The 24,020-nt window shown below is 38.8% G+C and overlaps 1 protein-coding gene across 1 annotated transcript; it reads right to left on the minus strand.

Annotated features, from left to right (window-relative positions):
* On the minus strand, window positions 1-23,680 carry LOC130088850 (afadin). The gene is made up of 23 exons (XM_056255826.1): window positions 23,219-23,680; window positions 22,578-22,770; window positions 22,386-22,495; window positions 21,891-22,045; window positions 21,119-21,183; window positions 20,804-21,009; window positions 20,559-20,704; window positions 20,391-20,485; window positions 19,084-19,346; window positions 16,514-16,657; window positions 16,210-16,405; window positions 14,645-14,736; window positions 14,348-14,422; window positions 6,231-6,296; window positions 6,071-6,144; window positions 5,825-5,943; window positions 5,468-5,665; window positions 5,325-5,395; window positions 4,878-5,036; window positions 2,549-3,253; window positions 2,283-2,358; window positions 2,147-2,195; window positions 1-118 (listed from the first exon to the last, which is right to left on the minus strand). The coding sequence occupies exons 1-23, from the start codon at window positions 23,357-23,359 to the stop codon at window positions 1-3; spliced, it is 3,516 nt and encodes a 1,171-aa protein (XP_056111801.1). The 5' UTR covers window positions 23,360-23,680.
* Between the last annotated feature and the right edge of the window lie 340 nt (window positions 23,681-24,020).

Here is a 24,020-nt window from a genome sequence, read left to right on the forward strand (position 1 = left end):
TCAGGACACTTTGACTTTACTTGAAGTGACCATTTCCAAAGAAAACAGCTGCTGACGCTCCTTAAAGCTCAGATTCTCTGGGGCTCGCTGTGTTTTGAAGCTTCTGTGATCCATTTCACTGTAAGAGTATAAAAAACACACCTGATTGCATTGAAATATTACAGGTTCTTGTAAATAACTTTTTGTTTCATTTGTTTCAATTGTTTGTCACAAGGGCTATGTTAGAATAGACATTTTAAAAATGATGATTATTCTTATTTAAATTCAGATTGTTTTGTGAGTTCTGTCCATCATATTAAAAAAAAACAAGTAAACACAATAAAACACATTGACATACACAACCGTCAATATATAATAAAGATAGAACTGAACTGGGATCTCAGAATACATGTTCATACATGTTTCATACATGTCAGATTAAGACAAAACAAATTACTGGGCTGAAGTAACTTGATTATACATAGTTTACACATACATCAGTTTTCAAAAAATCATGTTAAAATGAATCAAATATGATTCATCAGGCTTTTGAAAAACATTTATTTGTTCGTCTCTCAATCATTGTATTGCACTGCATTATGTTTTAAAACTACAGAGTTTTGATCATAAAACTAAGCATTTAAATATCATCTTACTAAGACATATTATTGGCAGATATAAAGTGACAAACTGATATTTATATGCATTTTATGCAAGTAGTCTATTATACCGTTATAAAGATCTCATTGATTGTCACGGTTTTGGTTCATGTTCATGTCATAGTCATGTTTCCGTGTCTTGTCATGTGATCCTGCCATGTGTCTTGTCATTGGTTAATTGTCTGATCATTGTTCACAGGTGTCCCTTGTCTTGTAATTAGTCTGTGTATTTAAGCCCTCAAACAGTTTGCCATGTGTCTTTGTAAAGTGTTGTTCCACTGTACGGTAAGCTTTGTCCACGTTTATGTTTTGCTCTAAGGTCATGCCACGCCATGTTTTTGATTCATGTTTGATCTTATGTTTTTGATTCATGTTTGATCTTATGTTTATAAATAAACTGCACTTGGGTTCTCTCTACAACTTGCCTCCAGTGGATCCGTTACATTGATTTATGATTGCATATTTTTGCTCTGAGTAAAATGATTTTTTTCCCCTCAAGTATGAGTTCCATATTCTCACTATAAAACTATGAGCCATAAAAGCCTGATGTATCAAATATGATACTCAACAAAAACATAGGCTATACAAACTTTTTTTAAAACTCATTTCCTGCCAGGATTTTTGCTAGCCACCGCCAGTTTTTAAATTAACTTTTATGGCCCCCAGAATATTCTGTTCATTCATCCTCTTCTTTTTAATAAACAATTGAATGTGGTTAAGTTTAATAATAAAAAAAGCAAAATTTTGAACAGAATGTTTTTTTTTTTTTTTCAAAGACTACAACGTGCATATAAGCTTCTATGGCCCTGTACCAAATGGCACCTTAAACCCTCATTCACTATTCCCTTCGTTAGTCCACTAATACTGTTCATTTGAAGGAGTGAATTAAAACGCGTGAGCGAATTTCGGACAGCTGTTGAGTGTACATCAGTTGTACACTCGACAGGGCAGTACAATGTGGGATTTAATAAGTGCACTCAATGTCAACTATGGTTTCAGACACCACTACAAATAGCTGTCCCTTCAAAAAGTGCTCAAATAGTGGATATAGGGGGCGATTTCAGCCCTGATTTCTGGTGTTTTGATCCAGAGATTCTCTACTCTTTCGGAAGATTTGTAATAGCGCCCCCTACCGTATAACGCTGAAAACACAGATTGCTGGAAAATTAGAGTTAAATATTTTGTCAAAAAGGTTAAATAAACTGTTCCACTTCAAACTATTAGATTTTTTGTACTATTATTTAATATTTCAGGGTTTACGGGGTTAAACTGAACTCAACAGTCATTAAATTACCATTAAAATAAACATAGTCTGAGAAATATTGACTAAAGTTGTAAAGTTTTGTTTTTATGCTGCTGATTGTACTTGATTTGGTCTGCAGGTGCAGTTGTGAAGTGCTTTATAAATAAAATAAAGTAAGTAAAGTAAACAACAAAAATGACACTCTCCCTTGTTTTGGAGAGTTAAAAAGCAGAATTGCTGTGAGGAATTTAGAGTTGAGACTCACCTAGAAGAGAACTTCATTTCATATCCCATAGATTCATGTTTGATTCCATCTGCAATTCCAGAAATCAATGTCAGACAAATGTATCAAGTCTAAACCAATATTAATCAGTGACTGATTTTGAAATACTGTCCAATACCTTTCAAACTGTCCTCTTGAGAAAAGTGGCCTTCCTTTTGCTGGTCAGCCCCAGTTTCATTCTTCTCACAGTTACTCTAGGATGACATTAATAAAATGTGTTTTAGTGTTTAAGTGTCTCTCGGTATGTGGTGTGTTATTTGTAATACCTCTGTTTCATGATATGTGTTTTATATTGCTGGTGTGGTCAAAGAGAAATTTTAAAATTGGTTGACAATTAAGTGGTTTTGTTATTGTGATGTTTCAGTGTACACATGTAAAACTCACCACTACATCCCTTCCTGTCTGAAACGTCTTCCGTTCTTCCCCGGAATGGCTCTCATCATCCTCATCCTCATCTTCATCCCCGTTGTGCTGGTACTCCTCTAGTCTCCTCTGGAACCGCAGCTCTAGAGAGAGTCTGCGCAGACGTTCACTCTCCTCCAGGGTGCGCCACACTTTGGCCTGCAGCTGCTGCACTTCCTGTCCCAGCAGGTCTGTAGTAGCGAGTTTACTAGTCTTCTCGACCACTTTCTGTTCAAGATTAGCACTTAAACGTTCTGAGGCTGTGTTATTCTGGGATGTCTTCACAGATGAGTGGAAGACAACGTTTTTTTTCTTGAGGACCTGCTGTGGTCTTTGAGATGGTGATGCATTGCTCTGATGTTGGTGTTGATACTGATGGTGTGCTGGAGACATAATTTGGGTTTCCGCAGGCTGACGGAATGTGCTAAATGAAAGACTGCTGGCTTGTGGCGAGTAGGGGACGTCCATTCGTTTCGGCTGCGATAGAGGGACGGACTGGGTGGTTGTCGGGATCTTCCAGAGTCCATTTTTGTGTCCCATGCTGGACAAGCTGGAATCCATTGGGCTTATGGTTGTAAGGCTGTTCCATTTGCTCAGTTCTTGCTGTTTCTTCAAGTATCTTGATCTGTTCACAAGAGGGCGTCCTTTTTCTACACTCCAAAGATTGTCTTGAGAATGTGCCTGTTTCTGTGAGAATCAACAGTTATTCTTTGTGAATGTGGGTGCAATAGAATTTGAATTTGTATATATATATATATATAGAGAGAGAGAGAGAGAGAAACTTTTTCAGTTATAGTCAATTATAATATAAAGTTACTTACTTACACTCACCTAAAGGATTATTAGGAACACCTGTTCAATTTCTCATTAATGCAATTATCTAATCAACCAATCACATGGCAGTTGCTTCAATGCATTTAGGGGTGTGGTCCTGGTCAAGACAATCTCCTGAACTCCAAACTGAATGTCAGAATGGGAAAGAAAGGTGATTTAAGCAATTTTGAGCGTGGCATGGTTGTTGGTGCCAGACGGGCCCGCCTGAGATCAGAGGAGAATGGGCTGACTGATTCAAGCTGATAGTTTTCTTTGACTATATAACCACTCGTTACAACCGAGGTATGCAGCAAAGCATTTGTGAAGCCACAACACGCCCAACCTTGAGGCGGATGGGCTACAACAGCAGAAGACCCCACCGGGTACCACTCATCTCCACTACAAATAGGAAAAAGAGGCTTCAATTTGCAAGAGCTCACCAAAATTGGACAGTTGAAGACTGGAAAAATGTTGCCTGGTCTGATGAGTCTCGATTTCTGTTGAGACATTCAGATGGTAGAGTCAGAATTTGGCGTAAACAGAATGAGAACATGGATCCATCATGCCTTGTTACCACTGTGCAGGCTGGTGGTGGTGGTGGTGTAATGGTGTGGAAGATGTTTTCTTGGCACACTTTAGGCCCCTTAGTGCCAATTGGGCATCGTTTAAATGCCACGGCCTACCTGAGCATTGTTTCTGACCATGTCCATCCCTTTATGGCCACCATGTACCCATCCTCTGATGGCTACTTCCAGCAAGATAATGCACCATGTCACAAAGCTCAAATCATTTTAAATTGGTTTCTTGAACATGACAATGAGTTCACTGTACTAAAATGGCCCCCACAGTCACCAGATCTCAACCCAATAGAGCATATTTGGGATGTGGTGGAACGGGAGCTTCGTGCCCTGGATGTGCATCCCACAAATCTCCATCAACTGCAGATGCTATCCTATCAATATGGGCCAACATTTCTAAAGAATGCTTTCAGCACCTTGTTGAATCAATGCCACGTAGAATTAAGGCAGTTATGAAGGCGAAAAGGGGGTCAAACACAGTTTTAGTATGGTGTTCCTAATAATCCTTTAGGTGAGTGTATATTTGTAAGGGCCAAATGTCCTCACTTTTATATAGTGAAATATTATGACAACTGACTAGTAAAGACATTTTACTGGTTCTTACTAGTTAAAAAGGCTTAAAAATCGGCCAAAACACAATAAATAGATTTATTTAAATCCAGTGTTTTGCACATGTTTCTGTGATGGGTAGGTTTAGGTTTAGAGGCAGGGGTTTGGGTTAGGCCATAGAAAATATAATTAAACTGATATAGAAATCAATGGAAGTCTATGCCATGTTCTCACTAATATAGTGAAACAAACGTGTGTGTGTGTGTGTGTGTGTGTGTTTGTGTGTGTGTTATCAGTTATTTTGCTTCTGATGAAAAGATTATGGAAGCACAAATATCAAACATGGCAATAAAAGTGCAACACACAAATACCATAATGCTGATCTTTTGCAGATCCCTGGAGAATGCAGAAATTTGCTGAGGTTTTTCTCTGGTTCCGGGTACTTTATTGCTGTGCAGTTTGGATGCTGGCAGGGTCAGATATTCTCTGTGATAAGTGTCTGTGTTTAAAAGAGTGTTTCTGGGTTTCACCTGGGGTGAGATATAGAAATATATGAGATAAGATAGTGAGGTCAAAAGAGCAAAAACAACAAAAACATGTATCTGTACCAGGGTTATCATTAACTATTACTGAAACTCACACCAATACCATACAAATATTATTTGAAATAAAATAAACATATACATACATACATATACATATATAAGGATGCCGCCGCCTGAATACATATATATAATATATGTATATATAAAATCCAAAATAATAATAAAAAAACTATAATAGTATAGGCTATCAAATAGTAGATCAATGGTACTCACAGAATCCATTAAATTGTCAGTGGATAAAGATAGCATTATCTTTTCATGGAGAACTGGATCAACAGCCGTATCTGACGGAAACAGAAATAGAGATTAACAACCCCAAAACAAACAAAAAATGATGTGCAAATATAAACACTCACATGTCAGGTTGGGATTTGAACGATACTCCAGTTTCTTCTTGAGCAATTTCTGGTTTTGTTTTGTGTTTGCTCTGCTGATTGAGTGCTGGTTTCTAAAGGTTACTGGTGGTCTTGATGGACCAGAATCTGATGGTTCGGCACTGTCACAGAGATCAGAGGCACTGGACTTCTGCTTTGACTGTCCACCATTATCATGATCTAACAAACATGAAACAAAAGCATGCATATATTCAAAAGCCATAGATTATATATTGGCTGTACAAACATTGCTCTCACATGACTGATTTTTAATTGAATGAAGTGTTTCAAATGGTTCATGCATAATCATAGTAGTTAAATGTGCATAATATTTACTACCTTTAGATGATGTTTGTGGCGGCTGGGTAAATACTCCCTCAAAACCGTAATATGCAGCTGCTGACTTGAGAGTTTCCAGCGTTACAACTGATCCAGTGTGCATTATTATCTCTGCAGCCCTGAAAAGGATCATTATTAAACCAGTTTTCACTAACAAAAGTGCATTAGTTCTTGTCATGCCTTGTCATACACACATAAGAGTCTTAAATAACACTAAATAATTAAGTAATATTCTGATTATTTCACCTTTCCTGTGACACTCCCATGAGACTTTTGCCATCCACACTCAGTAACTGATCTCCTGGATTCAGTCTTCCATCCTTCATCAAAACTCAATAGTAAATAATATGATGCAAATAGGCACATTTATGGCTCATGCTTTTGATTTTTGCACAACGATACTGACCACATTTGCTGCTCCTCCCTGGACGACAGATTTGATAAAAATGCCAAGCTTCTCCTGTCCAGCCCCCTGTAGGATATATATAAATGTTATACAGAACACAAATGAAGATATTTTGATGAAATCTGAGAGCTTTCTGTTCCTCATAGACAGCTACGCAACTACCACTTTGACTCTTAACGTTCATAAAGAGATTGTAAAACGAATCCATATTATTAATTGAGCGGTTTAGTCCAAATTTTCTGAAGAGACTTGATCGCTTTATACGATGAACAGATAGAATTTTAGGATTTTATTCACATATAAGCATTCATCAACACACATCAGTTGTAATAAATGGAAGCTCAAACATGTTCGCTTGACGTGCAAGAACCAATGAGGTTAATTCTCGTGTTAAGCACGTTTGAGCTTCAGCAAGAACCAATGAGGTTCATTCTCGTGTTACGAAGCACGTTTGAGCTTCAGCAAGAACCAATGAGGTTCATTCTCGTGTTACGAAGCACGTTTGAACTTCAGCAAGAACCAATGAGGTTCATTCTCGTGTTACGAAGCACGTTTGAGCTTCTGCAAGAACCAATGAGCTTCATTCTCGTGTTATGCAGCACGTTTGAGCTTCAGCAAGAACCAATGAGGTTCATTATCATGTTACGAAGCATGTTTGAGCTTCAGCAAGAACCAATGAGGTTCATTCTCGTGTTACGAAGCACGTTTAAGCTTCAGCAAGAACCGATGAGGTTCATTCTCGTGTTACGAAGCACGTTTGAGCTTCTGCAAGAACCAATGAGGTTCATTCTCGTGTTACAAAGCACGTTTGAGCTTCAGCAAGGACCGATGAGGTTCATTCTCGTGTTACGAAGCACGTTTGAGCTTCTGCAAGAACCAATGAGGTTCATTCTCGTGTTACGCAGCACGTTTGAGCTTCAGCAAGAACCAATGAGGTTCATTCTCGTGTTTCGAAGCACGTTTGAACTTCAGCAAGAACCAATGAGGTTCATTCTCGTGTTACGAAGCACGTTTGAGCTTCAGCAAGAACCAATGAGGTTTGTTCTCGTGTTATGCAGCACGTTTGAACTTCAGCAAGAACCAATGAGGTTCATTCTCGTGTTACGAAGCACGTTTGAGCTTCAGCAAGAACCAATGAGGTTCATTCTTGTGTTACGAAGCACGTTTGAACTTCAGCAAGAACCAATGAGGTTCATTCTCGTGTTACGCAGCACGTTTGAACTTCAGCAAGAACCAATGAGGTTCATTCTCGTGTTACGAAGCACGTTTGAACTTCAGCAAGAACCAATGAGGTTCATTCTCGTGTTACGAAGCACGTTTGAGCTTTTGCAAGAACCAATGAGCTTCATTCTCGTGTTACGCAGCATGTTTGAGCTTCAGCAAGAACCAATGAGGTTCATTATCATGTTACGAAGCATGTTTGAGCTTCAGCAAGAACCAATGAGATTCATTCTCGTGTTACGAAGCATGTTTGAGCTTCAGCAAGAACCAATAAGGTTCATTCTCGTGTTACGCAGCACGTTTGAACTTCAGCAAGAACCAATGAGGTTCATTCTCGTGTTACGAAGCACGTTTGAGCTTCTGCAAGAACCAATGAGGTTCATTCTCGTGTTACGAAGCACGTTTGAACTTCAGCAAGAACCAATGAGGTTCATTCTCGTGTTACGCAGCACGTTTGAGCTTCTGCATGAACCAATGAGCTTCATTCTCGTTTTACGCAGCACGTTTGAGCTTCAGCAAGAACCAATGAGCTTCATTCTCGTGTTACGCAGCACGTTTGAGCTTCAGCAAGAACCAATGAGGTTCATTATCATGTTACGAAGCATGTTTGAGCTTCAGCAAGAACCAATGAGGTTCATTCTGGTGTTATGCAGCACGTTTGAACTTCAGCAAGAACCAATGAGGTTCATTCTCGTGTTACGCAGCACGTTTGAGCTTCAGTAAGAACCAATGAGGTTCATTCTCGTGTTACGAAGCACGTTTGAACTTCAGCAAGAACCAATGAGGTTCATTCTCGTGTTACAAAGCATGTTTGAGCTTCAGCAAGAACCAATGAGGTTCATTATCATGTTACGAACCATGTTTGAGCTTCAGAAAGAACCAATGAGGTTCATTCTCGTGTTACGCAGCACGTTTGAACTTCAGCAAGAACCAATGAGGTTCATTCTCGTGTTACGAAGCACGTTTGAGCTTCTGCAAGAACCAATGAGCTTCATTCTCGTGTTACGCAGCATGTTTGAGCCTCAGCAAGAACCAATGAGGTTCATTATCATGTTACGAAGCATGTTTGAATTTCAGCAAGAACCAATGAGATTCATTCTCGTGTTACGAAGCATGTTTGAACTTCAGCAAGAACCAATAAGGTTCATTCTCGTGTTACGCAGCACGTTTGAACTTCAGCAAGAACCAATGAGGTTCATTCTCGTGTTACGAAGCACGTTTGAGCTTCTGCAAGAACCAATGAGGTTCATTCTCGTGTTACGAAGCACGTTTGAACTTCAGCAAGAACCAATGAGGTTCATTCTCGTGTTACGCAGCACGTTTGAGCTTCTGCATGAACCAATGAGCTTCATTCTCGTTTTACGCAGCACGTTTGAGCTTCAGCAAGAACCAATGAGCTTCATTCTCGTGTTACGCAGCATGTTTGAGCTTCAGCAAGAACCAATGAGGTTCATTATCATGTTACGAAGCATGTTTGAGCTTCAGCAAGAACCAATGAGGTTCATTCTGGTGTTATGCAGCACGTTTGAACTTCAGCAAGAACCAATGAGGTTCATTCTCGTGTTACGCAGCACGTTTGAGCTTCAGTAAGAACCAATGAGGTTCATTCTCGTGTTACGAAGCACGTTTGAACTTCAGCAAGAACCAATGAGGTTCATTCTCGTGTTACAAAGCACGTTTGAGCTTCAGCAAGAACCAATGAGGTTCATTATCATGTTACGAAGCATGTTTGAGCTTCAGAAAGAACCAATGAGGTTCATTCTCGTGTTACGCAGCACGTTTGAGCTTCAGCAAGAACCAATGAGGTTCATTCTCGTGTTACGAAGCACGTTTGAGCTTCAACAAGAACCAATGAGGTTCAATCTCATATTACGAAGCACGTTTGAGCTTCAGCAAGAACCAATGAGGTTCATTCTCGTGTGACGCAGCACGTTTGAGCTTCAGTAAGAACCAATGAGGTTTATTCTCATGTTACGAAGCACGTTTGAGCTTCAGCAAGAACCAATGAGGTTCATTCTCGTGTTACGAAGCACGTTTGAGCTTCAGCAAGAACCAATGAGGTTCAATCTCATGTTACGAAGCACGTTTGAGCTTCAGCAAGAACCAATGAGGTTCAATCTCATGTTATGCAGCACGTTTGAGCTTCAGCAAGAACCAATGAGGTTTATTCTTGTGTTACGCAGCACGTTTGAGCTTCAGCAAAAACCAATGAGGTTCAATCTCTTGTTACGAAGCACATTTGAGTTTCAGCAAGAACCAATGAGGTTCATTCTTGTGTTACGAAGCACGTTTGAGCTTCAGCAAGTACCAATGAGGTTCATTCTCGTGTTACGAAGCACGTTTGAACTTCAGCAAGAACCAATGAGGTTCATTCTCGTGTTACGAAGCACGTTTGAGCTTCTGCAAGAACCAATGAGCTTCATTCTCGTGTTACGCAGCATGTTTGAGCTTCAGCAAGAACCAATGAGGTTCATTATCATGTTACGAAGCATGTTTGAGCTTCAGAAAGAACCAATGAGGTTCATTCTCGTGTTACGCAGCACGTTTGAGCTTCAGCAAGAACCAATGAGGTTCATTCTCGTGTTACGAAGCACGTTTGAGCTTCAACAAGAACCAATGAGGTTCAATCTCATATTACGAAGCACGTTTGAGCTTCAGCAAGAACCAATGAGGTTCATTCTCGTGTGACGCAGCACGTTTGAGCTTCAGTAAGAACCAATGAGGTTTATTCTCATGTTACGAAGCACGTTTGAGCTTCAGCAAGAACCAATGAGGTTCATTCTCGTGTTACGAAGCACGTTTGAGCTTCAGCAAGAACCAATGAGGTTCAATCTCATGTTACGAAGCACGTTTGAGCTTCAGCAAGAACCAATGAGGTTCAATCTCATGTTATGCAGCACGTTTGAGCTTCAGCAAGAACCAATGAGGTTTATTCTTGTGTTACGCAGCACGTTTGAGCTTCAGCAAAAACCAATGAGGTTCAATCTCTTGTTACGAAGCACATTTGAGTTTCAGCAAGAACCAATGAGGTTCATTCTTGTGTTACGAAGCACGTTTGAGCTTCAGCAAGTACCAATGAGGTTCATTCTCGTGTTACGAAGCACGTTTGAACTTCAGCAAGAACCAATGAGGTTCATTCTCGTGTTACGAAGCACGTTTGAGCTTCTGCAAGAACCAATGAGCTTCATTCTCGTGTTACGCAGCATGTTTGAGCTTCAGCAAGAACCAATGAGGTTCATTATCATGTTACGAAGCATGTTTGAGCTTCAGCAAGAACCAATGAGATTCATTCTCGTGTTACGAAGCATGTTTGAACTTTAGCAAGAACCAATAAGGTTCATTCTCGTGTTACGCAGCACGTTTGAACTTCAGCAAGAACCAATGAGGTTCATTCTCGTGTTACGAAGCACGTTTGAGCTTCTGCATGAACCAATGAGCTTCATTCTCGTTTTACGCAGCACGTTTGAGCTTCAGCAAGAACCAATGAGCTTCATTCTCGTGTTACGCAGCATGTTTGAGCTTCAGCAAGAACCAATGAGGTTCATTATCATGTTACGAAGCATGTTTGAGCTTCAGCAAGAACCAATGAGGTTCATTCTGGTGTTATGCAGCACGTTTGAACTTCAGCAAGAACCAATGAGGTTCATTCTCGTGTTACGCAGCACGTTTGAGCTTCAGTAAGAACCAATGAGGTTCATTCTCGTGTTACGAAGCACGTTTGAACTTCAGCAAGAACCAATGAGGTTCATTCTCGTGTTACAAAGCACGTTTGAGCTTCAGCAAGAACCAATGAGGTTCATTATCATGCTACGAAGCATGTTTGAGCTTCAGAAAGAACCAATGAGGTTCATTCTCGTGTTACGCAGCACGTTTGAGCTTCAGCAAGAACCAATGAGGTTCATTCTCGTGTTACGAAGCACGTTTGAGCTTCAACAAGAACCAATGAGGTTCAATCTCATGTTACGAAGCACGTTTGAGCTTCAGCAAGAACCAATGAGGTTCATTCTCGTGTGACGCAGCACGTTTGAGCTTCAGTAAGAACCAATGAGGTTTATTCTCATGTTACGAAGCAAGTTTGAGCTTCAGCAAGAACCAATGAGGTTCATTCTCGTGTTACGAAGGACGTTTGAGCTTCAGCAAGAACCAATGAGGTTCAATCTCATGTTACGAAGCACGTTTGAGCTTCAGCAAGAACCAATGAGGTTCAATCTCATGTTACGAAGCACGTTTGAGCTTCAGCAAGAACCAATGAGGTTCAATCTCATGTTATGCAGCACATTTGAGCTTCAGCAAGAACCAATGAGGTTCATTCTCGTGTTACGCAGCACGTTTGAGCTTCAGCAAAAACCAATGAGGTTCAATCTCTTGTTACGAAGCACATTTGAAATTCAGCAAGAACCAATGAGGTTCATTCTTGTGTTACGAAGCACGTTTGAGCTTCAGCAAGTACCAATGAGGTTCATTCTCGTGTTACGAAGCACGTTTGAGCTTCTGCAAGAACCAATGAGGTTCAATCTCGTGTTACGCAGCACGTTTGAACTTCAGCAAGAACCAATGAGGTTCATTCTCGTGTTACGCATCACGTTTGAGCTTCAGTAAGAACCAATGAGGTTCATTCTCGTGTTACGCAGCACGTTTGAGCTTCAGTAAGAACCAATGAGGTTCATTCTTGTGTTACGAAGCACGTTTGAGCTTCAGCAAGAACCAATGAGGTTCAATCTCATGTTACGAAGCACGTTTGAGCTTCAGCAAGAACCAATGAGGTTCCATCTCATGTTATGCAGCACGTTTGAGCTTCAGTAAGAACCAATGAGGTTTTTTCTCGTGTTACGAAGCACGTTTGAGCTTCAGCAAGTACCAATGAGGTTCATTCTCGTGTTACGCAGCACGTTTGAGCTTCAGTAAGAACCAATGAGGTTCATTCTTGTGTTACGAAGCACGTTTGAGCTTCAGCAAGAACCAATGAGGTTCAATCTCATGTTACGAAGCACGTTTGAGCTTCAGCAAGAACCAATGAGGTTCAATCTCATGTTCCGAAGCACGTTTGAGCTTCAGCAAGAACCAATGAGGTTCATTCCCGTGTTACAAAGCACGTTTGAGCTTCAGCAAGAACCAATGAGGTTCATTCTCGTGTGACGCAGCACGTTTGAGCTTCAGCAAGAACCAATGAGGTTCATTCTCGTGTGACGCAGCACGTTTGAGCTTCAGTAAGAACCAATGAGGTTCATTCTCGTGTTACGAAGCACGTTTGAGCTTCAGCAAGAACCAATGAGGTTCATTCTCGTGTGACGCAGCACGTTTGAGCTTCAGTAAGAACCAATGAGGTTTATTCTCGTGTTACGAAGCACGTTTGAGCTTCAGCAAGAACCAATGAGGTTCATTCTCGTGTTACGAAGCACGTTTGAGCTTCAGCAAGAACCAATGAGGTTCATTCTCGTGTGACGAAGCACGTTTGAGCTTCAGCAAGAACCAATGAGGTTCATTCTCGTGTTACGAAGCACGTTTGAGCTTCAGCAAGAACCAATGAGGTTCAATCTCATGTTACGAAGCACGTTTGAGCTTCAGCAAGAACCAATGAGGTTCAATCTCATGTTACGAAGCACGTTTGAGCTTCAGCAAGAACCAATGAGGTTCAATCTCATGTTATGCAGCACGTTTGAGCTTCAGTAAGAACCAATGAGGTTCATTCTCGTGTTACGCAGCACGTTTGAGCTTCAGCAAGAACCAATGAGGTTCAATCTCATGTTACGAAGCACGTTTGAGCTTCAGCAAGAACCAATGAGGTTCAATCTCATGTTATGCAGCACGTTTGAGCTTCAGTAAGAACCAATGAGGTTCATTCTCGTGTTACGCAGCACGTTTGAGCTTCAGCAAGAACCAATGAGGTTCAATCTCATGTTACGAAGCACGTTTGAGCTTCAGCAAGAACCAATGAGGTTCATTCTCGTGTTACGCAGCACGTTTGAACTTCAGCAAGAACCAATGAGGTTCATTCTCGTGTTACGCAGCACGTTTGAGCTTCAGTAAAAACCAATGAGGTTCATTCTTGTGTTACGAAGCACGTTTGAGCTTCAGCAAGAACCAATGCGGTTCAATCTCATGTTACGAAGCACGTTTGAGCTTCAGCAAGAACCAATGAGGTTCAGTCTCATGTTATGCAGCACGTTTGAGCTTCAGCAAGAACCAATGAGGTTTATTCTCGTGTTACGCAGCACGTTTGAGCTTCAGCAAGAACCAATGAGGTTCATTCTCGTGATGCGAAGCACGTTTGAGCTTCAGCAAGAACCAATGAGGTTCAATCTCGTGTTACGCAGCAGGTTTGAACTTCAGCAAGAACCAATGAGGTTCATTCTCGTGTTACGCATCACGTTTGAGCTTCAGTAAGAACCAATGAGGTTCATTCTTGTGTTACGAAGCACGTTTGAGCTTCAGCAAGAACCAATAAAGTTCAATCTCATGTTACGAAGCACGTTTGAGCTTCAGCAAGAACCAATGAGGTTCAATCTCATGTTATGCAGCACGTTTGAGCTTCAGCAAGAACCAATGAGGTTCAATCTCATGTTATGCAGCACGTTTGAGCTTCAGCAAGAACCAATGAGGTTCAATCTCATGTTACGAAGCACGTTTGAGCTTAAGTAAGAACCAATGAGGTTTATTCTCGTGTTACGAAGCACGTTTGAGCTTCAGCAAGAACCAATGAGGTTCAATCTCATGTTATGCAGCACGTTTGAGCTTCAGTAAGAACCAATGAGGTTTATTCTCGTGTTCATTGTTTTGTTAGTTGACAGCGCATTAACCAATGTTAGACACAACTGTTAACTAATTTAACTAATGTTAACAAATGAAACCTTATTGTAAATTGCTACAAAATGACTATTTATTGACTTTAGTCTTACCTTGGCAGCTACTATGCTCACTCCCATCCCACCATGCAAAGGTTTCTTTAGAGTTATTTTCACTGGATCAGGTTTCTAATATTGACAACATAACATGTATAAAGAATGTTTTTAGAGTTAATGCAAAAAATCTTTAAGTAAGCTTAAACTGAATAACAGTTAAATGCATCAACAGCTCCTCCATAGTCCAGATGTACTTGATGGATAAGGACGAGGTTCATATACCTCATCAATTATTTGCAATTTTTAGGAATTGTTTACTTTAATTTATGTTTTATCTGTAAATGAGCAACATACCCAAGTTGAACACTCTGTGGAACAATCTGACAGGCCAAAGAAAATGGTCCAAGTCCCAACACAGATGGAATGAGAAACTAACTTGCAGAGACCTAGAAAAGTCACAAGTTCATGAGTTTTTGATAACCATTAAAAAATAATTAATATATGTATGTATTTTTAACCATTGTTTTTTTAAAGACTTTTATAGGGATAGTTCACCCAAAAATGTACTCACCCTCATGTAGTTCCTAACCTGTAAGTCTTTCCTTAATCTTTGAAACACAAATTTAAAATATTTTTTATGAAACCTGAAATATTTCTGTCCCTCCGTTAAAAGTCCAGGTAACCAAACCTTGATTGACACACTATCTACCTTATAGACACCTTATAGAATCTAGGTGAATCTTATAGAAACCTTATAGAATCTAGGTATAGAATCCTCACTATCTACCTTATAGACACCTTATAGACACCTTATAGAAACTATCTATAAAGCACAACACATAAGCTCAAACATGCAAACCAGAAAGGTTTGTTCTAGCACGCACGAGTATTTAACATATTTGCCATACAGTATGTGATGCACTCTATGTATCTTTGTTTACATGTGAATAAAAGCCTAAATTAAATCTGTTCATCATATAAAGAGGTTGTGTCTATCTCTTCACAAGACTTGGATTAAACTACTCGATTCATAATTCAATTTATGACATCTTTACGACCTTCTTAGTCTAACAAAACATGAGAGATTTTTGTCCAGGTAACCAAAATTTAGAAGATCTAACTAAAGTCTTATGGGTTTGGATTCGGAACAACATGAGTGTGTGACTAAATGAAGTACATACAAATGTTTATCTTAATGATAAAATAAAAGCTTTACAATGCAATGTATAGTAAGTTCTTATATTATATTACCATAAAATTATGGTAAAACTTTACAATAAGGTCTTATTTGTTAATGCCATAGCTAACATAAAGTAACAATGAATGAGTGATATTCTTGTGGCGTTTATTTTAACATTAGTTAAAAAGACAAATGTTTATTATTTGTTTGGTAGTTGACAGTGGATTATTACCAAAATGAACATACACAACTTTTGCATTTAAAAAAGAAATGATTTGTAAATGTTGAAATTAACATTAACGAAGACTACTAAAACCTCTCGGGTTTCATATCTTAAAAATATCTTAATTTGTGTTTCAAAGATTAACCAAAGTCTTATGGGTTTGGAACTGCATGAATGTGAGTAAATTATGACAAAATCATTTTAATGCTTTAGCAATATTATTGATTTGACTGCACCGACACCATTGGATGAGAAGTAAACTTTAACTGAATTGAGCCGGATGATGACACTCTTTTCTGCAGAGCTGCTTTGAATTGAGTTACAAGTTGAACTGAATCAACACTACTGTAATTATTCAGCTAAGGACAGTTCATTGTCTTTTTTAGAGCTGCTTTATAGCAGAATTGAACTCTGTTTGCATCATTAATCCTTATTTTCCTGTTTATCGCTGTAAAGCTGGTTTGAAACTATCTATAAAGTGCTAAATAAAGGTAGGCTACTTGTCTTGAATAGTACCTTTGCGACAGATGGGCTCTAAAAACTCCTGAAATCCCTTGGGAATGCCACGCATGGAATCACATGAATACCCATCCTCGGGCAGGAGGAAAGGCAGGTGAAGCTCTAGTTCCTCTTCCAGTTGGATTTCTCCTCCCTCTCTTCTCAGAACATCTGTTGTGGTCTCCGCCAAGGCAGCTACGCGCTCTATCAGTGCCTATGAATGACAAACTCTATACGTAGACATCACCTTCCAGTGGGACATCAGAACAATTATGCATAGCTATTTTGATTCTCGTGCGAGTTATCATTTTCCATCACTTACGGGTGGAAAGTGGGGTTGATTTGGGGCGTAGTGATATTTGCTCATCAGTGCTCTTAGCTGCAGGGAGTTTAGCTTGTAACATGTGGACTGAATCATCAGGGAGTCGCGTGTGGAGTAAGAAGTCATGGTCAGGAGCATCGTCGCCTGAGGAGAAGCAGCATTTTTAAGGAAATAACTATCATAACCCGGATGGGTCAGATCTTTTGATGTTGATAAAGATCTAAATAAAGTTAAAAAAAAAAACACTCTTAAAAATAAAGGTTCCAAAAAGGGGGTTTCACAGCCATGCCATTTTAGTTCCCCAAAGAACTTTTCAGCTAACTGTTTTTAATGGGACAGTTCACCCTAAAATGAACATTAAAGGGATAGTTCACCCAAAAATGAAAATTACCCCATGATTTACTCAAGCCATCCTAGTGTATATGACATTCTTCTTTCAGACGAATACAATCGGAGTTTTATAAAACAAAATGTCCTGGCTTTTCCAAGCTTTATAATGGCAGTGAATGTCCCATTTCTGTTTTGAAGTCCATCAAAGTGCATCCATCCGTGATAAAAGTGCTCCACACGGCTCCGGGGCGTCCGGCAGATGGCCTACGCAAGTCGACTTAAGCCAAAAGAGTAACACTTGACGATGTATAGGAGTAGCGTAATCTTTGAAGCCTGTCGCGGTTCAAACAAACAAGGCTGGGCAACAAACTCAAACTCCTCCGACATTTCTCTTTGTTAATTCGTGACCAGTGTTTTGTTTTGCTCTATCCTCTGCGCTTCCGCATTCGTCATTACGTTGTGCGTCAGGTCAAGGGTTACCCTTTCACCGTAAATCGATGCGTACAGCCTGTTGGAAGATAGTGATTATAGTTTATAAAGTTTTAAATATGGATATTTTTCTTACACGAACGCATCGCTTCAGAAGTGCTTTATTAACCCCCTGGAGCCGTGTGGAGCACTTTAATCATGAATAGATGCGCTTTGATGGACTTTGATTCAAAACAGAAAAGGCCATTCACTGCCATTATAAATCTTGGAAGAGCCAGGTCATTTTTTAATATAACTCCGATTGTATTCGTCTGAAAGAAGAATGTTATATACACTGAGGATGGCTCGAGGAAGAGTAAATCATGAGGTGAACTATCCCTTTAAGTAATCTTTTACTCACCCTGGTGTTGTTTTAATGCTGTATGCCCTTCTTTCTTTTATAGACCACAAAAGGAGAATTTAAAAAAAATGTCCCATTCGTGCTCCTCCATATAATGTCAGTGAATAGTGACCAGCATTAAGCTTTTTTAAAAAGATGCAAAAGTATCACAGAATGATCCCTTGAGATACGCGCTGTATATTCCAAGTGTTCTGGGAGTAAACGATAGGGTTTGGTGAAAAACATTGGTGAAATTTTATGTATTATTTAACTAAATTGACCTTGGCCTGTGGTCTGTGTACGGCTGCATGGTGTGCCATTTTGTAAGACTCTATTAGTATCGCAGTTCACTCCGTATCATCCAGAAAATGCACACAAGTTGTGATGTACGGCACATGTCACATGGGATCATTCTGTGATACTTTTGCATTTTTAAAAAAAGCTTGATGCTGGTCGCTATTCACTGCCATTATATGGACATTATATGGAAAAAAAATCCTCTTGTGGTCCATAAATGAAAGAAGGGCATACGGAATTTGAACAACACCAGGATAAGTAATGCATGACTTACATTTAATTTTAGTGTAAACTATCCCTTTAAAAGGACCATTTTTATTTTTAGTGCGAAGAACATTTTAAAAACACCACCCTGCATCATATTTGATAACCAAATATGATGCACCAAATAACCAAAAATGGTTATTTGATGGCATCATTGTGGGGGGAAAAAACATTTGAAAACATTTATTTCTAAGAGTGTATAGATGGGTTTCCATTTCTCAAATTACCCATTATCCTCTGCGGCACGCCGCCATGTTGTGTGTCAAAAGCTGTCAAAAACGTATACTGTCTATGGTCAAAAAGGGGGAAAATTGTATGCGTTTTAAATCCGTGTGTTATTCGTTCAATCACATTTTTGTCCCGCCAAAGTCTTATTTGATTGGTGAGTAATGTAGATGAACTGCTGCGCTTGTGACAGTTTGAAAGAACGAGTTACGAGCAGAAAGAGAGAGCCGGTTGCGCGCGCGCACTCCCTCTCTCGGAGCCAGGCAAAAGTCAGTTTTGAAAAGTGTAAACAAGACTTCACTGTCTCCAAACTAAGCGTTGTCTTGCTCTCACTCCCTCGTGGAAAAGTTAGTCTGGAGCCCTGCATTGACGGTTCACATGCTGTAGCCAGGCGGCTGATATATGCACAGCCCTTATATATCTGGGTAAAAAAACAACAACACGACGCTCCGAACTAATTCAGTGAAGGAGAGAGAGATGGATAGCAGAGGCACGGAGCGTAGAGTGTATAAAGAACCTGGGAAAGGTCCCAAGGATGTTAAACGTTCTTCACAAAACCATAGATGCCAATAAATAACCTTTATTTTCAAGAGTGTACATCATTTTGCGTTTTGTATTTCTCATCATATTTTTTCAGATACGCTACCTGGATTATACGACTGAGATGGCAGTCAACAGCCAGCTCCAGCCCTTGTCTCTCTGCCCAGGCCTCTATGTGTCTCAGACGCTGCCGTAGAGTTTTGCCCCAGTAGTTCGAGCACAGCTTTGATCCCGGTCCAGTGAACCGGTTCAAGATCCAGGCCCCCATGAAGTGAAAAAGTTGAGAAAAGAGCTGGATACTCAGAGCAGGGTTGACCCGACACCTTCGGAGCAAACTCATGGTCTTTATGAGAATGTTCAAGACGCCTTCTAAAAAAAAAAAACATTCAGAACAGAACAAAATCTTTATTTGCTATACCATGTGCAATGTCACTATCTTTAATCCAGATGTTTTATCATCTGAAGCAACTGAGGGTTGTTTTTTGCTCAACTGCACAATGCTAAAAGTTCAGCATCATTTGTGGGCTCTGAACCGGTACTCAGCTAACAGGGAACGAACTCAGAACTTTGGCTAACAAGGAACTCTCAAAGTTATGAACAAACTTCCAGTATGAACAGTTCTTCCAATTCATCATTTATGGAAGGTTTTTCAGACACATTTAAGTTGGATTCAGTCTTAAGTTTTTGAACGTTACTACTTGCTACTTTTTGTAGATGGTTCAGAGAACATTCAAAATTAACGTTCACTTGCAAAATAATAAAATAGAGAAAACATTTTCTCTAACATTCACATAAAAAACATTTAAAACATAAAAAAGAAACTGGGAATAACAAAATAACTGGAAGAATAGCATGAAGGTTAGTGAGCCTCGGCTGCTTTGACTGGAAAATTCAGAAATAACGTTTCATAAATTTAATGGGAACATTAGCAAAACATTCTTAGAACATATTTTTGATAGCTGGGTGGATCCAAACTTGCAACATACAAAATCTGATCCATTTGACTGACATGCAAAGTGATCTACCGAATTGTTTTCACAATTAACGGTGGGTAATTCTGAATAAGATGACACCACAATTATAGATTGATATGGACAAAATGCATTCAAAATATGCCGTCTATGTGAAAGGATGTACAGAAAACACAAAAGAGATTTTGTGAATATTTCAGATGACGCAAACATCAACATACAAAACGGTCAAATATTGCCCTGTTGTTTCATTTCCAAACCTGTTTCTTGTGTATTCTTCAACTGAATAACATGTTGTTAACTAACCACAATACTTTCTGATTGTAAAATGCATTTTCCGTGAAGCTGCTTTTGATACAATATGAATTGTGAAATGCTCTATACGGATAAACTTGAATTAAACTGCATTGGAAAAAAGAGATAAATAAGAATGTAGGCCTACCCATTTCAGTTGCCTGAGCTGTTTCCTTTTTTACATCAGCAAAGAATGCAGGCAAGTGGTTTTCAAGATCAACCTGAAGCCAATGTGACAGGTACCTGAGGAAACATTAACGCTTAATTAAACGGTCAAAATACATCGCCCTCGCTGCAAACGTCACTTTTATCATACCTGAAAGCCTGTTGCACAAGTTGAGCAAGAGTGTTTTGAGCCTGGAGTGTGATGGGACACAGATCTCTGTCCCGTCTGACAAAGTTCAGGAGCTCAGATGCGTTGGCCATCCAGAAGGCAAGAGCCACTGCGATGTTCCTCTGTTTCTAAACGGGAATCACAGACACAATCATGGAAATTATCAGGGAATTTGATCTTGAAGTCATGGAAATGGACATTTTTCAATAATAGATTTTTGAATCTACCTCAATGATGTCTTGAATCAAGCTCACAATCTTGTCAAATATAATGCAGAGTCTCTGTTCAGTCTGTTGTTGAGGTTTATTCTTCTGCCCGGGTTGGCTGGTTAAAAATCGCCCAACCAGATAAAACACATATGCAGGCGAGAGCTTAAAGTGAATCGTGGAGCTGTTGATGTCATTTATCACAGCACGCAAGAAACAATCCTCATCTGAAACAGAAATCAATGACGATACATGCAAATGACTTAAGAGCAGTACAGAGAATTGTGTATTTGTGCAGACTGAGTTATTTTATTGTGCCAGGATAAACAAATGTACCTTTTTCCTTTAAAGAAATGCTGATTGGGAGATTCCATTTCACTTTCAAGTAGACTTGTGTTTCGCTGTAATGAAAAGGGAAAATATACAATTTTTGGGGGATAATGAATGTTGCTTTAACAGGGATATGCTTAAAACAGAGTTTGGAAGGATTTACTGATTTCAGCAAATGGCAAACATAAAAAAAAAAACACACCAAACAGTAAATAGATTTTATAAACACTTATTATGATTTTATATCACCTTGACCTATACCATAAGCATCTTAAGGTGACATTTTAATTATATTGTTAATGTATTGTATTAAGCTTTATTATAGGCACAAACACCTTAATATAGATTTAGCTTTTTAAATTTGCTGGTAATAAGGGTTTTTGAGAATCTTTTTCGTTCACAAAGTGTTTTGTATATATTTTTCTAATATACATTTTTTACTTTTCATTAAATTCACTAGCTTTTCAGGGTTCAACCAACTGATCACATTAAAGTAACATAAAAGTTGTGACATTTCCATTGGTGTCTACAAAACCTTTGCTATAATATGGATATTTGCACACGCTCAATAAGATGCCTGTTTGTTTTATTTTTTATATAGTTTAAACAGTTCAAGTCACAATAAACTTGAAGTACTGTATATCATTTTTTATATACTATAGTTTTATGATAAGGTTAATTTTTAAGTAATACCACTCCACCTCAAGCATTTATCACAAAAAATCTTTTACGTTAAGATTGTCATGCTATGGTGAAGAAGAAAAAAAAGATTTCCTACCTGTTCGTTTTACTTTCAGAGACATCGTTCTTCAGCATGTGACTGCGAGAAACTTCTTTTTTCGTCTCTTTCTTTTTACTCTTCTCTTTCCTTGATAATGTCCTTTTAAAAATCTCGATTACCCCAACTTTTTCCTTATTTTCCAGACAGCCATTCTAAAAAAAAAGTTTTTAATTCACTCCAAAATCCTTACAATAAAAACACTTAGAATAAGATCCTATTAGTTAATACATTAACTAAAATAAGAGGGTTACAGTATTTATTAATCTTGGTTAACATTATTTTTTTAAATGTCAGCTCAGGTATGTCAACAGATAGATTTTTTTAATAATATATTAGCAAATGTTGAAATTAACATTACCTATGTTTAAAGTGTTTTAGAATCATTGTTAATTCATGTTAACTAATGTTAACAAATGAAACTGTATTATAAAATGTTACCAACTAATTTAACTTGCATATTTGATTTAGTAGAATGACAGTGATGTCACACACCTGTGAAGTTACAGAAGTGTCATTCCTCAAGACAAATCGGCCATCTGTATCTTTACTCCAGTTGAGGTGAACCACCAAGGGCTTTTCTGAAAGGTCCAGTTGTCTATCCTCTAAATGGCAAAAACACAGAACATTAAGTGACTGGCAAGAACATGTAATGTCTCAAAACAAGAGTTAAATTCCTGCTTTCACCTTGATTTTTTAAGACCTCAAATAATGAATATGGGAAAGGATTTAGTGCCTCATCACACTGAAACTTCTCCAGCAGGGTTTCAATGACCTCTTTTGTGGTAGTAGAGCTTGAGATACAAATGCATTTGGTGGCACAGTTCCCTGAAATATGGTCTTGGAGGTAGAAACGAACAACTCCATGGAATACAGAGTCCTAAAGAATAAAAAAGATGCAAGTTTATTAAATTGTGAACACAGAAATACTGTAATCAAACTAGCCAGCAATGAGATTAAATGAAAAACACATGGAGAGTTTTCTCCAGGAGAGTTAACTCTCCTACTTCTCACATTTCTTTCCTAAGAAAAAGTCCCCTGCAATCTCTTATCTCGACTGTCTGGAGATATATTAACTCTTTCTCAAAATGTGCTCAGATTTACCAAGACACCAAAATTTCCAACCAAAAGTCAAAGATCGCAGTATGATTCATCAAATTCTTCAAAGGCCAAATTATCTGATCACATGCATTTTTCTTTGCCTCTTTTTCCAACTGAAATTTAGGGGGGAACTTAATAGGATTTAAATAACCCAATAAATACTTCGGAATAGTTTGAAAGTGTACAATTGTACAGTAGTTCTAACATTAGGGAAAAAAAGTGTTCACCTCATCAGGATCAGTGATCTCAAACAGGCTGAGTCGGGTGGAATTCCACTGTCGAATGTTCTCCTGAAGTCTCCGGCGCTCCTCGGGACCCCTTTCAGCGTCATGGTCCGAATCAAAAGCATTTCTTTGCATTTCCTTCATAGCTTGATAAGCTTTGTTTATCACATAAAGATATTTTTAAGTTTATATTTTAAGCAGTCAAATCTGCTGAGGTTCACTAACCTTCGCACTATTCTCGCGTCAAATGCCTGGCACTGATTTTTTTTTCCAGCCTGTTTAACATTCAGACTGATGGTTGATTGTTCAGGTTTGTTTGTCCTAACACACAGCAGTTGAAAGGCTAACCTCATTTCCCATGATGCCCTCAAGTGATGGCTACAGCAACACTGACGTACAAAATGGGGTAGGTCCTAATATGGCCATTCAAGCTTAATTTAGAGAAAGAAATTCTCTATTTTTAGTGCCCATATGATTCTAAACTGTTTTTTTTTTGTCAAATACATGTAGTAAACTGAAATTCAGTGAAAGAAATGTCTAAATCTGTATAGCTCTTCTGAACTAGAATGACTAGATTGGGTGTTGCTGAACGTGCCCCAAAAATGAATGCAATGAATTTATCCTTTTGTTCAGATTCAGACTCTAACATATAACATTATAATAGAGAATTTATAGGTCACCACGTGTTAATTAGCATAATGTATTGTGTGTCTCTAAAAGCATCTCTTCATTAAAAGTGAGTTTCATGGATGACTGGATGTGAATTATGAGCATGAATATAAAACTGCTTAAAGAAACACTAACA

Source organism: Rhinichthys klamathensis, unplaced genomic scaffold (genome assembly GCF_029890125.1).
Source record: "Rhinichthys klamathensis goyatoka isolate OS25496 unplaced genomic scaffold, OSU_Roscu_1.1 h1tg000123l_1, whole genome shotgun sequence".
Lineage (NCBI taxonomy): Eukaryota > Metazoa > Chordata > Actinopteri > Cypriniformes > Leuciscidae > Rhinichthys > Rhinichthys klamathensis.

Bases quoted from the DNA above. Each gene is read 5' to 3' on its own strand.
- LOC130088850 (XM_056255826.1), bottom strand. From the start codon at position 23,359: ATGAAGGAAATGCAAAGAAATGCTTTTGATTCGGACCATGACGCTGAA. The intron at 21,010-21,118 runs GTACATTTGTTT...TTTCTGTTTCAG, and splicing joins CATTTCTTTAAAGGAAAAAG to ATGAGGATTGTTTCTTGCGT. The intron at 2,359-2,548 runs GTGAGTTTTACA...ATGTCATCCTAG, and splicing joins AGACAGGAAGGGATGTAGTG to AGTAACTGTGAGAAGAATGA.